This window comes from Chiloscyllium punctatum, chromosome 6 (assembly GCF_047496795.1).
Source record: "Chiloscyllium punctatum isolate Juve2018m chromosome 6, sChiPun1.3, whole genome shotgun sequence".
Taxonomy (NCBI): domain Eukaryota; kingdom Metazoa; phylum Chordata; class Chondrichthyes; order Orectolobiformes; family Hemiscylliidae; genus Chiloscyllium; species Chiloscyllium punctatum.
In genome coordinates this window covers 40218021-40230048 of record NC_092744.1, presented here as the reverse complement: position 1 = coordinate 40230048, position 12028 = coordinate 40218021, and the positions used below count along the sequence as shown (strand labels likewise).

At 41.6% G+C, this 12028-nt stretch overlaps 1 protein-coding gene across 1 annotated transcript in view; it reads right to left on the bottom strand.

Moving 5' to 3' along the window:
• The window catches only part of LOC140478899 (solute carrier family 12 member 9), a 116994-nt gene extending 106882 nt beyond the window's left edge, over nt 1-10112 (bottom strand). The window contains exon 1 of the mRNA XM_072572514.1: nt 9664-10112. Coding sequence (XP_072428615.1) covers nt 9664-9847 — 184 coding nt within the window. The 5' untranslated portion in view covers nt 9848-10112. The remainder of the gene's footprint in view (nt 1-9663) is intronic.
• Between the last annotated feature and the right edge of the window lie 1916 nt (nt 10113-12028).

Sequence of the window (12028 nt, the reverse complement as noted above, 5' to 3'; positions counted from 1 at the left end):
AATAACCCAGTTAATGGTTTAAACTTATTAAATGATCCCAATATGAACTCATTATGTTTATGATGCATGATAGAATCAAATAGTTTATTAGCAATCTTCATCTGTGTTTATTCAAGTGAAAGAAATAAGCATATAGCACCATATCTCAGAGCGACTACTTTTAGAAGAGGAGAAAAATTCTTATGAAAAGGGAGTCACATTTAAGTTGTTCAAAGACTAGAGGTCACGAATGCAAGGAAGGGAAACTATTAAGCACCATTTAACATCTTCACTCAACTGCTTTAAAAAATTTGTAGTCATTGCCTTGTACCAAAACAAATCAGCAACATAAAGCGCTCTCAAGGAAAAAGTTATACAAGTGCCCCGAGAAATCTTCACTGGGTTGCTGAGAGAATTCCCTGTGTAGTGACTGGAATGAGGTCAGCCAGGTGGACTTCACAGAATGAGTCCCCTGAGTGACCCAGGTTAACAGCTTTAATCAGGGAGTCCTGGCTGACAAATAAAAAACAGGAGTGGCAGGGGTTCTGTTCACTTTAGGAGTCAGCTCTGAGCTAGCTGGGTCAGTGTCACACACTATGCACATGTTACTTGGTGACAGGATACTGGCCTTCATGGAGTTATTGTAGTGGTGATGACAGAAAAAATGCTCCTGAAGAGATTCTCTCACAACAGTTGTCTTTAAATTGGGATAAGCATTTCTGGCATCATGTTGTTATTTGGGAAGCTTGACTTGTTTGATCCTGCCATCAAAGACTGAGCCCAGCATATGGAAAGAGTGTTTTTATTTCCTGGGCAAATGACATTGGTGCAGATAAAAAGTGACATGTAATTCTCCAGACAGTTTGTAGACCTGCAGTTTTTTTTCAGTTATTAGGAGCCTAACTTTCCCAAACATACCAGATACTAAAACTCTTCAAGGAGTTGATGGACTTCGCTAAGGAATATTATGAGATCAAGTCTCCTCTAATTCTGAGATACTATCAGTATTACTTGGCAGTTTGAGAACCAGGAGAAGCTGTTTTGGGATTTTTGATGAGGTTAAGATGACTGGCAGATGCATGTGATTTTAACCTGAAGTGAGATGCTGAGAGACCATTTGGTATGTGGGATTAATGGCCATGCAAAAATGCCTACTGGCTGAAGCCCAACTGAACACCCATCAGGCATTACAACTGGCTTTGTCATGAGAAAATGTGGCAAGTGGAGTGGCAGGGTATTCAGACAGAAGTGGACACCCTCGCCAGGCCGACAGCGCTTGGGGAACACCACTTGAGTGAAGGCAGTTCACAGCCTCACTCAGGACATACTCTGAACAGAGGGGAGAAAGTGAGGACTGCAGATGCTGGAGATCAGAGCTGAAAATGTGTTGCTGGAAAAGTGCAGCAGGTCAGGCAGCATCCAAGGAACAGGAGAATCGATGTTTCGGGCATCAGCCCTTCTTCAGGAATCTGAAGAAACATCGATTTTCCTGTTCCTTGGATGCTGCCTGACCTGCTGCACTTTTCCAGCAACACATTTTCAGCTCTGAACAGAGGGGCTCTAGGTCAGCCGACAGCAAAACCCCAAAACAAAGTCAAGCCTCAGCCAAATCGTAAAATTTTTTCTTCAGGATCTGGTCCAGCAGGCCATTACTGCCACTAAGCAGACTTGAGACAGCACAAAGCCAAAATTGAGTAAGAGAACTCCGATCGGTATTCAGGAGTGCTAACCCTGGAATTTCCACCTACAGCTGGTATGGAACAGTTAAATTGCTTTGCAACATCCAAATCAGAACCAAAATAAACATCTAGTTAAATGGTCACCCAGTCTTAATGGAGGTTGATACCGGCAGGATTATATCAGTGATTTACCAAAATTTGCACTGAACTCCAACCCTTAAGTTTGTGCAAGACCTCAGCTAGACTGAGAAACTACACTGGGGAATCTTTCCAGATTAGGAGTACAACTTGGTTTCGGTGTCTAATAAGAAGTGGCTGGTTCAGTTACCAGGGATTGTAGTAAAAGGCTGAGACCCAAGGTTAATGGGGAGAAATTGTTTGACAAATATTCAACTTGATTGGCTGAACATGCTTCAATTAGAAAACTGCTGCCTGAGTGAAGTCCTAATTAAATACCGAGACATTTTTCAGGAAGATATGGGGACAATCACTGGAGCCAAGGGCAACTTCCATGTTGACCAGGAAACAATTCCATGATTCTGCAAGGCCTTCTCAGAGCCATTTGCCTTGCATGCAAAAGTAGACATGGAAAGCAATGGTACCAACAAACCGTTACAGTTTGCAGAATGGGCAGCACCAGTCACATTAATTGCAAATCCTGATGGGTCAGTTTGCCTTTGTGCAGATTTCAAACAAATGGTAAACTGCTTTTCACAGCTGAATAAGAATCCAATCTCTTGCGTACAGGACTTGTACACAGGCCCGGTGGGGAGGGGCGTGATGTAGCTGTCCTTCATGAGGCTGGGCATCAGTCATGCGTACCTGCAATTGTAGTTAGAAGAGGACTCTCAGAGGTATGCTACAATCCTAAGGATTTGTACCAATATTTGAAATTGCCATTTGGGGTATCATCAGCCTGCGCCCTTTTCCAGTGGACAACAGAGAACATTTTACAAAGTCCACCCCAAGTTGTCATTTGTCTGGATGACATACTAATAACAGGGAAAACCAATGAAGAGCATTTAGAGAACTTGGACATAGTCCTTAGACATTTCTCCAAGGTGAGTGTACACCTTAGGAGGAAAAAATGTACGTTCAAGGCACCCTACATGACTTACTTGGACTACAGAGTTGAAAGGATCAGGTTACACCCATTGGAAGATAAAGTGCAAATGATTAAAAGGTGCCCCGTGACCCACATCCATACTGGTGCTTTGTTCCTTCCTTGGTGAATTATTACACAAATTTCAAAGGTAACTGGCCTTCATCCTGGTACACTTACATCTGCTATTGAAAAAGAGTCAGCCTTGGAAATGTTCTTGTAGCCTTTAGGATAGTGAAGCAGCAGATTAGGTTATCTAGGTGTTGGCACACTAAGATCCCAAGCAAGATGAGGTGCTGACATGGAATGCCTCCCACTATGATATCGGAGTAGTTTTAGCCGAGTGGAGAGGAATGGCCAATAGCATATGCTTCCTGGACTTTGGCTGATGATGAACCAAAATATGTTGCAATAAAGAGGGTAGGTTTGATGGTTATTTTTGGCAGAAGGAACTTCCACCAATAACTTTATGGACAGGAGTGTGTAATCATAATGGAACACAAACCCTACTGGCACTACTTAAAGAGGACAGGGCTGTGCCACCCATAGCTTCAAGTCAAATTCAGCAGTGGACTCCTATTCTTAGTGCGTACATTTACAAGTTGGAATACTGCCTGAGAGGACAATGGGAAAATGTCGATTCCTCGAGCTACCTTCCAATGACAGACATACCAGTGGGGCTGCCACTAGAGTCAGTTCCGGTTTTAACCTTGCTGGACACTCTTCCAGTCACCGTTGATAATATCAGAGTATGGACTCAAAGATCCCATCCTTGCGAAACAAACAGCTGGCGGTGATGGGCAGTTGGGGGGGGGGGGGGTGAAGGGAGGGGGAAGAAAAGGGGTGCAAAAGGGCCATCACAACCAGAATTGGAACCAGACCCAGCGAAACCAGATCATCATAAAAGGACAATATATTATCATGGGGAGCTAAAATAAAAAAATTGTCCTGAGCAAAGGTTGCTGCCAGATACCCAGGGGTCTCCATGGATTTCCATACAGATGTTGGCAAGATGTTAGTAGCCAGGATTGGAAGCCAATATAGCTGCACAGTACCCAGAATGCTAACCAGGGCAAAAATTACCACGAAATCCCTGATATTCATGGGTGAACCTTGGATTTTGTTACACATCAACTATGCCAGTCCTTTCATGGGCCATTTGTTGCTAGCGTTTGTGGATGCCTACTCAAAGTGGTTGGGTGTGCATAGATTTCATCTGTCAAACACAGGGATGACGATAGAAAGGCTGCGAGCATCTTCTGCAGTACACAGGTTCTTGGAGTTATTCAGCACAGACAATGAGCCATCATTTATCAGCAGGGAATTTGAGTATTTCCTAAAGTTGAATAGCTTCACACCATCCATAATGCTATGGTCTGGCAGAAATGGGAGTCCAAACTTTGAAGGCAGGTATAACGAAACAGCCTACAGCTTTACTCAGTACCAGACTATCCTGATGCCTGTTTGATTATAGCACCACCCCACACACAACTATCGGGAGAGCTCCAACAGAGTTGCTAATGGGGAGAAGACTCCACACCAGATTAATCCTGGTCTTTCTGGACATGGGGTTGGGGGTTGAAATGGCAGTAGAAACTCCAAAGCCAAACATAAGATCCTGTATGCAAGAGACAATTTCCTTCGGGACAAAGGTTGGTGCTGAAAATACAGGAATGGCTCTGTATGCGTAAGAGACATGGTTGACGCAAGATCAGTTCCAGTGATGTGTCAAGTTTGGGATGGTGAGGTGGTCCTGATCAAGCAAGGAGACCACATGGAAGTTGCAAACTCAAATGGGGCAAGAACAAAATATCTCTCTCTCCTGAGAACAGTTAGTAACACTGTCAGAACGTGTGTTCTCCCAATCCACCTCGTAATGAAGAAATCTCTAAAGATGAGATGGACACCACAGATATTGCAGCCTTGATGCAGTTACCACCATTTCTTGAGATGCTCTGGTACACATTGCGAGTATTCGAGGCAGAGTCAGAGGAACTGGACCTGGTGTGAAAACACCCTAGAGACAATAGGAGAAAGAATGGGCCTACATCCCAGGACTTAGAAGGGGGAGCGATGCAGTGACTGGGATGAGGTCAGCCAGGTGGACCTCATAGAATAAGAGTTCCCTGACTAGGGCTGTTGCCATCAAGCCTTTTGAGCCTGTTCTGCTTTTTGCCACATTTTTTGTCTGCCTGTAAAGGCACACAGGACTTTGGCTGAACATCTCATGTGAAAGAGCGTACTTCTCACACTGCATTGATATGTTAGCTTACTCTGAATGGGGCCAAGATTCACAACCTTATAAAACAGAAACAAGAGCAAAGCTGACATCTAAAAATTGCTCATTGTTGAAATCCTACAAAATTTAAGGCTGGCGAATTCAGACCAAAGTCTGCATAATCAAACACTGCAGTGAACACTAAGTCTGATCTTTAATTTAATTTAATTTAATCTCGAATTTAAAAGTAGTAAATCTATTGCTTCATAACATCAAGAAAGTTCAGAGAAAAATATATTTTTGTACAACAAGAGAACATTTAAAAACATGCCAGAACCACTGAAGGAGAACCCTGATATAACAAATTGCTTTTATATAAGCATCTTTAACAAAATAAAGGGTTCCAAATTGCATTATAATAGCATTTTCAAAAATCTGGCAATGAATCACAAAAGGGGTTACAAAGGTAAATGACAAAAAAAAACTGCCTCTTCAGCAAAGATTTAAGAAACAATTGAAGAAATTTTGGAAGAGAAATCTAGACAATTCAATAGCCTAACGTTAATACGACTAGGCTATTAATCCAGAGTTGGGGATCCAAGTTCAAATCCCATCATGGCCAAGTGTGGAATTTGATTTCAATATAATAAAATTCAATAATAAAAAAAAGTCTAATGATGACCATGAAACCATTGCAGATTGTCAGAAGAATCCATCTGGTTCTTTAGAAAAGGAAACTGCTGTCCTTACTTGGCCTACATGTGACTGCAGACTCTCAGCAATGTGGTTCACTCTTAACCGCCCTCTAGGCGATTAGGGATGGGCAATAAATGCTGGTCCAGCCAGCAATGCCCACTTCTTGAGAATGAAAAAAAAGCAAACTTTAGACCCTAAACAGTTGAACATATGGTTGTCAACAGTGAGATCAATAAATCAGCAACCATTTGACCCTAGAATTGAAGAAAATAAATTTCTTGTAGATTTATCATTTGCAGTCACTAAAATAGAATGAAAAAAAAGAGTTGTGGAACTGGAAATCTAAAACAAAAAAAAAGAGAAACTGATGGAGAAACTCAAAAAAGGTCTAGCAACATCCGTGGAGAAAAAGCAGAGCCACTGGACCTGAAACATTGACTCTGCTTTCTTTGTACAGATGCCATTAGACCTGCTAAGTTTCTCCAGCAATTTCTGTTTTTGTTTCAGCTAAAATAGAATGTTGCATGACAAGTTGAATTCCTATTCATGAACTCTAAAGCTTCTATATTTTTGCACAATTTAACAGTATCATCTATCATTCATCTAATTTTTCAAAGCATCACTTCTCTGCAGTGACCATCACCTGCCACGTGTGTCCATTTCACTCGTTAGATTATGCCTTACTGAAGTCCACCACAACATAAAACATAGAACATAGAACAATACAGCACAGAACAGGCCCTTCGGCCCACGATGTTGTGCCGAACTTCTAACCTAGATTAAGCACCCATCCATGTACCTATCCAAATGCCGCTTAAAGGTCGCCAATGATTCTGACTCTACCACTCCCACGGGCAGCGCATTCCATGCCCCCACCACTCTCTGGGTAAAGAACCCACCCCTGACATCTCCCCTATACCTTCCACCCTCCACCTTAAATTTATGTCCCCTTGTAACATTCTGTTGTACCCGGGGAAAAAGTTTCTGACTGTCTACTCTATCTATTCCTCTGATCATCTTATAAACCTCTATCAAGTCACCCCTCATCCTTCGCCGTTCCAACGGGAAAAGGCCGAGAACTCTCAACCTATCCACGTACGACCTATTCTCCATTCCAGGCAACATCCTGGTAAATCTTCTCTTCACCCTCTCCAAAGCTTCCACATCTTTCCTAAAGTAAGGCGACCAGAACTGCACACAGTACTCCAACTGTGGCCTAACCAAAGTCCTGTACAGCTGCAACATCACTTCACGACTCTTGAATTCAATCCCTCTGCTAATGAACGATAATACTCCATAGGCCTTCTTACAAACTCTATCCACCTGAGTGGCAACTTTCAAAGATCTATGTACATAGACCCCAAGATCCCTCTGTTCCTCCACCTGACCAAGAACCCTACCATTAACCCTGTATTCCGCATTCTTATTTGTTCTTCCAAAATGGACAACCTCACACTTGGCAGGGTTGAACTCCATCTGCCACTCCTCAGCCCAGCTCTGCATCATATCTAAGTCCCTTTGCAAACGACAACAGCCCTCCTCACTGTCCACAACTCCACCTATCTTCATATCATCTGCAAATTTACTGACCCACCCTTCGACTCCCTCATCTAAGTCATTAATAAAAATTACAAACAGAAACATCTATGTTTATTTGTTTTCTTGTGAAAGTCTGAGTCACAGCAGTTATTATGAGGATCTAGTCACTTTGTGATGTTTATCATTTTACATCTCTCTAACCACCAGAGCAATAAGATTTGGACAGTGTTTCCCCACAACCACTACTCACACTTCTGTCACCACAAATTGGAGTGTGACTTCTTTTGTTTTCACTTGTTGATATGCATTTTTAAAATTCTTCAGGGTAACATTTTGTTTGCATCATTAAATTTTAATTAATACTTAGCTGTCTACTTACAGCCACATTTGTAATGATATCAGGGATTTTGGCTATACGGCAATGCAAACGTGTTCATGATAATTCTAGAAACAAGTTCTGCCACAGTGTGAATTATAGGTGGCCTGGGAGAGGGGTTACTCCACATATCAAAAATGCACTTTACATTCATTACCTCCAATGCCACTGAAGGAAATAAAAGGAAATTATAAACTGTAAGTAATTGGTTAAGGTTGAACTTAAACTCTACAGTTAAAGAAAACCTACATCTGGAAAACTGGTATCAATTCAAGACAAATGAGAAACGCATCCTTGTGATGACATCTCAGTACCAACTGTAGTCAAAGAAAATATCAGCGCGACCTTATTGATCTAGTGAGGGTGCAAATGATAAACATGATCAATCTCTGAACCACTCAGTATTAAATGTAATGACAAACTAGTAAAGCTAATAAAGTGGGTAAGGTAGTAACACACTGTTGAAGGAAACAGACTGGTCAAGTGACTAATTTAAGAATGAGGTCAGGCAGCAGGAACCAAATGGAACAGCTTAAAGGGGAGCAGGAACAAAAATCTTGGAATTTTTCCAAAAATCTTTGAAAAGTGGCAGCATGGAAATGTACACATTTAGCTACACCCTTATAGCTTGTTCAGTAGGCCTTACTACATGAAGTTTGCCTCAATATGAAATAAACAAACCCACCTGAGCCAAAATTAATATTGATCAATCCGTATTTCTTGTTTCACTTTACCTCTGCAATGACAAATTCACTTATTGGGAGATGAAAGGTGGGCAACTTGCAAGAAATTATGCAACTTTACTCAGGAATACACAAAGGAATGATATTTCAGCAGTTGCTTTTGAGCAACATGAGAAAGAAAAATATAGATAGACAAGAGAAAGTCTTTTGCCCTGCTTGTTTCCCTTTGCCTCTTAAAAACAGCACCTGGTGAAAAAACAAACTGAAAAAATAACCATTCGTTAAAAACTCAAAGATATGCCCAGATACCACCATTTTGAAGTGAAAAGTCAACCATTAAAAAAAAACACTACAATCTCACATTAAAGGCCAACACCATAAGGACTTCAAGATCTTTTAAACAATGCAGCTTTTGCTCTTCTTGTCTGTACTAGAGACACTTTCTAAAAATCTTGTGTTTGTGTGGTGCGATAGATGTCACTTTTATTTGGGGGTGGGGTCAAGATTCATCTTTCTTTCACAAAAAAACTTTGTAACTGGCTCCTTATTTTTGATTTACACTGTGTTTTAATTGAAGTGTGTTGGCAGGAAATAAAAAAAAATAGTAATTGCAACAGACTGAGGGAGAAGCAAATCTAAAAGGAAAGTTAATTCACTTCTCACCTGGTACAAACAGAAGAGAGTTCTCAAGGCAGAGTGTTAAAAGTGATTTAGTAGGTGTTCAAAACAACAAGAGATTTTGATAAATCCACTGACAGAGGGGACAGTAATCTGAACATTTGAGAGGATTTAGAATACATTGCATTAAAAAAAAAATTGATCAAAGCTGATTCGATCATTGTTTTCAAAAAGGAATCAGACAAACATTTGGGAAGGAACATGCTGCGTGGCAATGAGAAAACAGTGGGTCCAATGGTCTTTCAAAGAGGAACAAAGACCAGAATAAATAAGCACTTGGCTTACTAGTGAATCCATAGCTCAGATATCCTGAAACAAACATAATACTGAGAAACTCTGCAAGTCTGGTAGCATATGTAGAGAGAGAAACAATTTATATTTCGAGTTCAAATGTCTACCAGACTACTAGGTTTCTTCAGCAATCTCGGTGTTTGTTTCAGATTTCCAGCATCTGCGACACCTTGCTTTCATCTCAGATATCCCATTTACTTACATCGCTTTTTAATTCGATGCACAGCTAACTGTCACCATTTTGGAGCAGCTTGAAGTGAAGTCTGATAGTATTTGAATAAACACTATTCAAACTCAAGTATCACCCAACAACAGCTGACGTCAGGAGGGAATTCCCTGTTTTAGAATATTCACCTCAGTCAAATTGCGACAAACCCCAACGCAAAAGGCCAAGATCAATTCCAAGAGAAATGAGCACTCACCTATCCGTAGGAACACCACCACACTGAACATCGACAGCAGAGTGGGAACAACCACTCCAAAGAAAGTTGACAGCTTTTTGGGTGCGGGATGCTGAGCCTCCTTCCTGGCCCCGGCAGTGGTGCTACTGCCGAGTTCGGGCACTGTACACAGCCGATAATTGAGTAAGGGAGTCCGCTCAGCCATTGCTGCCACACACAAGGCAATGTCTATAAACCGAGGCGGAACCGTCAATACCTACTCTGTAATAGAAACAATTCAAACTGCTACATGGAGATCCCCCGTCACTCTGGATCATGTGATTGCTCATATGACTCCCTCCCATTCTCTCAAGCAATGACGTTCCTGCCAGAGCTGTGAATAGTTGACTAAATCGTTCCTGTAGAAGTGGTAATGTATTAGAAACCACTTCGTGTTTCACTGTTAATCCACAATCTATTGCTTCTTGTGACGGGATATTTTTTTTGAAAACCTCACTTTGTAGATTGTCAGTCAAAACAGGGGATACTTGTAGGATGTCATTTTGCACTTGAATGAACTACTTTGTGTTGCAATCAGGGAACAAAGCTGAATGTGTGGCGATAAATACTGTGGGTCCTTGTTCGCTTCAGTTTCAATGTATATTGTTCCACGATAGTCGTTGCTTTGAGAAACTAAGTGACTTTCTTGTACAGAACTGAAATAGCTCTACCTTTTGTTCTGACCAGATAGCATTATTTGCCAACAGTGCATCTCACTTTTCTACCTTTCAGCGTGTGTTATCGGAATTCATAGATTCCTATTGCCTTATTGAATCGCAGGGTTTTTGCTCCATTAGTCTGTTGTGTGGTCGCTTGGATAGAACCACACCATTATAGTTTCTGACATTTATTGTTTTCTGTATTATGACCATTCTTCTCCCTTTGTCCCTGCAAAGCAACTACTTGTGGACTAGATCTGTTCTTTGCACACAGCTCATGACCTATTTCAAGAATCCATGCTGACTGAATGCACTACGCTATAATCATGTTTAGAATCAATTAGGGCCTTCATTGTGCATATTATAGTCTGCAAACTGTAATCTCGATCCCTGAGGATCTGCAGCCAAGATACCATGCATAATGATCCAGGACCATTTCAACTAACTATGCTGAAAAGAGATCAAATATTGGTTCAGTCCTGTTTTTGTGTATGAAGTTTCCAATTTACAAAGAGCATCTGAGTACCTAGCAACAGTGCCTCAAGAAATTCCATAACTTCACGTGGGTGGTCATGGTGAGTGAATGTATCTTAAAATGGTATCTCAAGTTTGTTGTACCACTACCTTTTAGAGTGCTTAATACACTACTCCTGCTCCATCATTTACCCCTCAACAGTGCCTTCCTGTTAGAAGTCTGTCTATAATTCAGATTATATACTTCACATTAGCCAGGTCCTCGAGCCAATGGTGCAACCTCATATCCATCTCCCATGGCTTCCACATATTCCAGCTGTTCAGGTGGCAGACAGATCTGCCACCACAGTGTAATACAATCAGTGACATTCTTGTGTGATAAGATGGTCTAAAACTGCTATGAGTGGAGTGAAACTGAGCGGGGACAAGCAAACCCGCATCACCCAAATCTGCTGAAGGAGACTGTATCCAAAGTTTTGGAACAGGCTGTGGCTGAGGCTGGTGCACTTGGTAGGATTCAGGTTAACTTAAGATCCATCTCATATCCCACCACCCTATCAATTCTGCTCTCTGGATTTGTAAGCTATAGATCATATGACCATGGATCACTTGTTTTATACCCCCTCCCCACCACCTTCCTTCACCTTGACCCTCCCCTTGTGATTTTCTGTTTTCAAATTCTCAAGAACAATTCTCAAGAACAAGAACAATCCTGACCAGCCACTGCAGTCTCATGAAGAAATGCAGGAACTGTCACAGGTCTCTAAAGGAAGAAGCAGCATTGCTTGGTCTCACATTTCTAGGCACAAGTTCAGATGTTCAGTACATACCTTGAGGGGCCATAGACAGTTAGGATCATCGCCTATCATCTGCAACAAGTGGGTTGCATCCAAGCCATATGGAAAGATTATTTGTGTTCCAGCCCTCATTCCTCTCAGGCTGTCAGTATTCAACCTCACATTACTGGCACACCATCAATGCCCTTGCTGTTGCTTCTCAGCAATACAACTCAAGGGTCATATAGTTCATATACAAATGCATGCAATTTTGGCAGAGCTAGAAAACCTCCAAAGTCAGCAATTTGTCACCGACTCTGATCATTGGGTGATCACTGCAGAAGGATACTAGGTCAGAGGGACGGCATGGTTGCTCACTGGTTAACAGTGCTGCCTCACAGGGCCAGGGTCCCAGATTCGATTCCAGCCTTTGGTGAC